Below are 2,637 nucleotides of genomic sequence, written 5' to 3'. Positions count from 1 at the left end.
CCTTCATCACAGGAGCAACCTGACTATGTGCCACATTACAATCTAAAATGTCCCAGACACACTTGTTAACCTTTGGCAAATAAGCCCCTGTTTCATCACAAAGCTGAACAGAATCACTTTCAAGTTCTTTAATTCTATCGATCAAATTAGCATTAACCTCTCTAAGCTTTTTATTTTCCTCCAAAATATTTTTCAACTTGTCTGACAGTACATGACATCCTTCACATTGCTCGTTTTCTTTTGCGTCACATTGTAAGCGTGCCACTTTTGATTTTAATCTGCTGGACTCTGATGATAATCTTTTTACAGCCAATTTATTTTTTTCTAGTTTTTCTGTAAGTGACTCATTTTCAGTTGAAAGATGTTTTTTTTCTGAACGCAATTCCTTGATATTTTCACTGTGTCGTTTTTCCCGTCGTTCTGCATTTTTGGTTTTACTGGGTGACTGTCTCTCCTCTTTCAGCTGGGCAACTTCTTTGGCTAACTGCTTATTGACATCATCAAGGATAAGGTATTCCCGTTTAGAGACAGTATCTACAGAGTCATTTTTTTCTGTCGACCGCTGGCCAAGAACATTTGGAGGGATGTATGGTCTCAAATTCCATTCATCAAGAAGGCCATTTTTCCTATAAGATTCTCTTTCGTTAAGTAGTCTCTTCCACTGCCTGTCCAGATTTTTCTCTGTAATATCTGCTGAAAAACTTGGAATTAAACATCTCATCCACCTAAGTGCATCTTTATTTGAGGATGTTGCCCCTTTCCTTTTCAGTTGACTTAGTTGAAAAATATGCTTATTGAAGATCTGCTTTGGAGCTAAGATGTCTTTCCCTGACTTGAGTTTTTTTAAGATTCCCTCTGACAGATCAGCATGCTGCACTGATGAAGCCATCTGAAAAAAGGACTATCAAACATTATTACATGGCTCAAAAACAAAACTTAAACATTGTTCTTTTATTTGCCCTTTTTTTCCTAAAAAATATTACCTTGAAATTTTTGGAAACTTGAAGCCACTACGGCACCTGGCAGGGAGGATAAGTTGAAAACAAGTAACCTGAAATAAAGGAAAATGTGTTAATATCTCGCTGGTTCTGGAGAACAAAACATGTCTGACATGATAAAGATTAATAATACATTGATTTTAAAAATCACTTTCATTTGAAAAAAAAACTGATTAAAAAAATTCATAACTTTTTGAACACTGTAGAGGAATCATTTCAAGCGTGTCTTAGATATGGAAACAATAGACAAAAAAAACTAGCTAGCTAGCTGCAGTATTTTTTTTTAATATGCAAATAACTTTAAAATCTTTTTTTTTAAACTCCATCATTTACATCGGAAAGAGTTGGCAAATCCCACAATAATTGGTTAGTGTTGTTATAATATGATCTTTTTTTACAGTAGAGGTAAAGAAATACATTTTAGGTGGAAATTATCTGCATAATTTTGTACATATGTACATATGTTAAAATTATTTTTAATTTTAGTGTTAAAGGACACCAGCACATGAGAAAATTATTAGTGCAGGCAAAAAGGAGGAGAAACAGAGGATGACCCTAAATAAAATAGAAAAAATAAATAATAATTAAGAGAAGAAGTATGCTTTGCAAGTTGAAGAAAGTAAGAGGAGAAAAATAATTTTAAAAATGCAGATGGGAAACAGGGCTCAGAGAAAACACAAGGTATTGGAGAAATGAATAGAAAAGGATCAGGACAATGTCTAGATTAAGTCTGAAAGTGCCTTTTTTATTTACTAGTTTTCATGTCTTAAGCAGAACATTCTGACAGAGAACTAGCATTAAGATTTATGTGATTCTGTGTTTTACTTATATATATATATAATAATAATTATTATAATAATTATATATAAAATTATTATTATAATAATTATTATTATATATGTTACTATAGTGCCTGTACCTTCACATGCCATGGTTTCCTTTTTTTTTCTTACTGTATGAATGAATTGATGCGCTAAGAATTATGGACTTCTTTCAAGGTAGGAGCGCTCCAATTCGCGCTCATTTACATAATACTTCTAGACGTTCCCATGGAGATAGACGCCCGAATAACTGAATTCTGGTAGTTTCAGAAAGTTTCGTTAAGTTTTACGAGTTGTTTGGGAGGGGTTTACTCACCTTGTAACTTTCACGGTGCTGGGAAATCGACACACAATAAGAAGAAATGTCCCGTTTGGTTCACAAAAATGTCCAGTAAGTTCGCTATAATTTTTAGAATCAAAGTCAAAGTAGAAGCTATCCCAAAATGCACCGCGACGCATATATTAACCACGTGATTCTCCGATAGCGGAAGCCAAGTTTTCAATGGCAAACTGAACATGCGCGAACGGGATGCGCAGTGACACGCTTTGCGGTGCCTATTGTCTCCTGTCAGTACTAAGTCTAAGAAATTAGTTAATATTCTAATGCATTTGTGCTTCTCCAGTCAGTGAACAGCTGAGTCTTTTGTGGCTAAAATAGAGGTGATCAGATAATAAATGTTAGATTAAAAGTACCAAAAAGGAAATGAGGATCTTTTTATTCGATGTGTGGTCTTCCCCCCGCCCCCTGTTTTTAAGGTAACCAGCATTTCAGAAAGTAAGGAAAGGATCAACACAGTGATGCTGAAGACGAACATGGA

The 2,637-nt window shown here is 34.6% G+C and overlaps 1 protein-coding gene across 1 annotated transcript; it reads right to left on the bottom strand.

Annotated features, from left to right (window-relative positions):
* Nucleotides 1–2,349, bottom strand: LOC112139279 (the record flags this gene model as incomplete). Its single annotated transcript, XM_024262024.2, is given in 3 exon segments — nucleotides 1–889; nucleotides 984–1,051; nucleotides 2,136–2,349. A coding segment is annotated over 1 exon segment (889 nt), but the record flags the coding sequence as incomplete, so codon positions are not given.
* Between the last annotated feature and the right edge of the window lie 288 nt (nucleotides 2,350–2,637).

This window comes from Oryzias melastigma, unplaced genomic scaffold (assembly GCF_002922805.2).
Source record: "Oryzias melastigma strain HK-1 unplaced genomic scaffold, ASM292280v2 sc01804, whole genome shotgun sequence".
In the NCBI taxonomy this organism is placed as follows: domain Eukaryota; kingdom Metazoa; phylum Chordata; class Actinopteri; order Beloniformes; family Adrianichthyidae; genus Oryzias; species Oryzias melastigma.
Note: the sequence above shows the minus strand (reverse complement) of the source record. Positions and strands in the feature narration are given on the sequence as shown.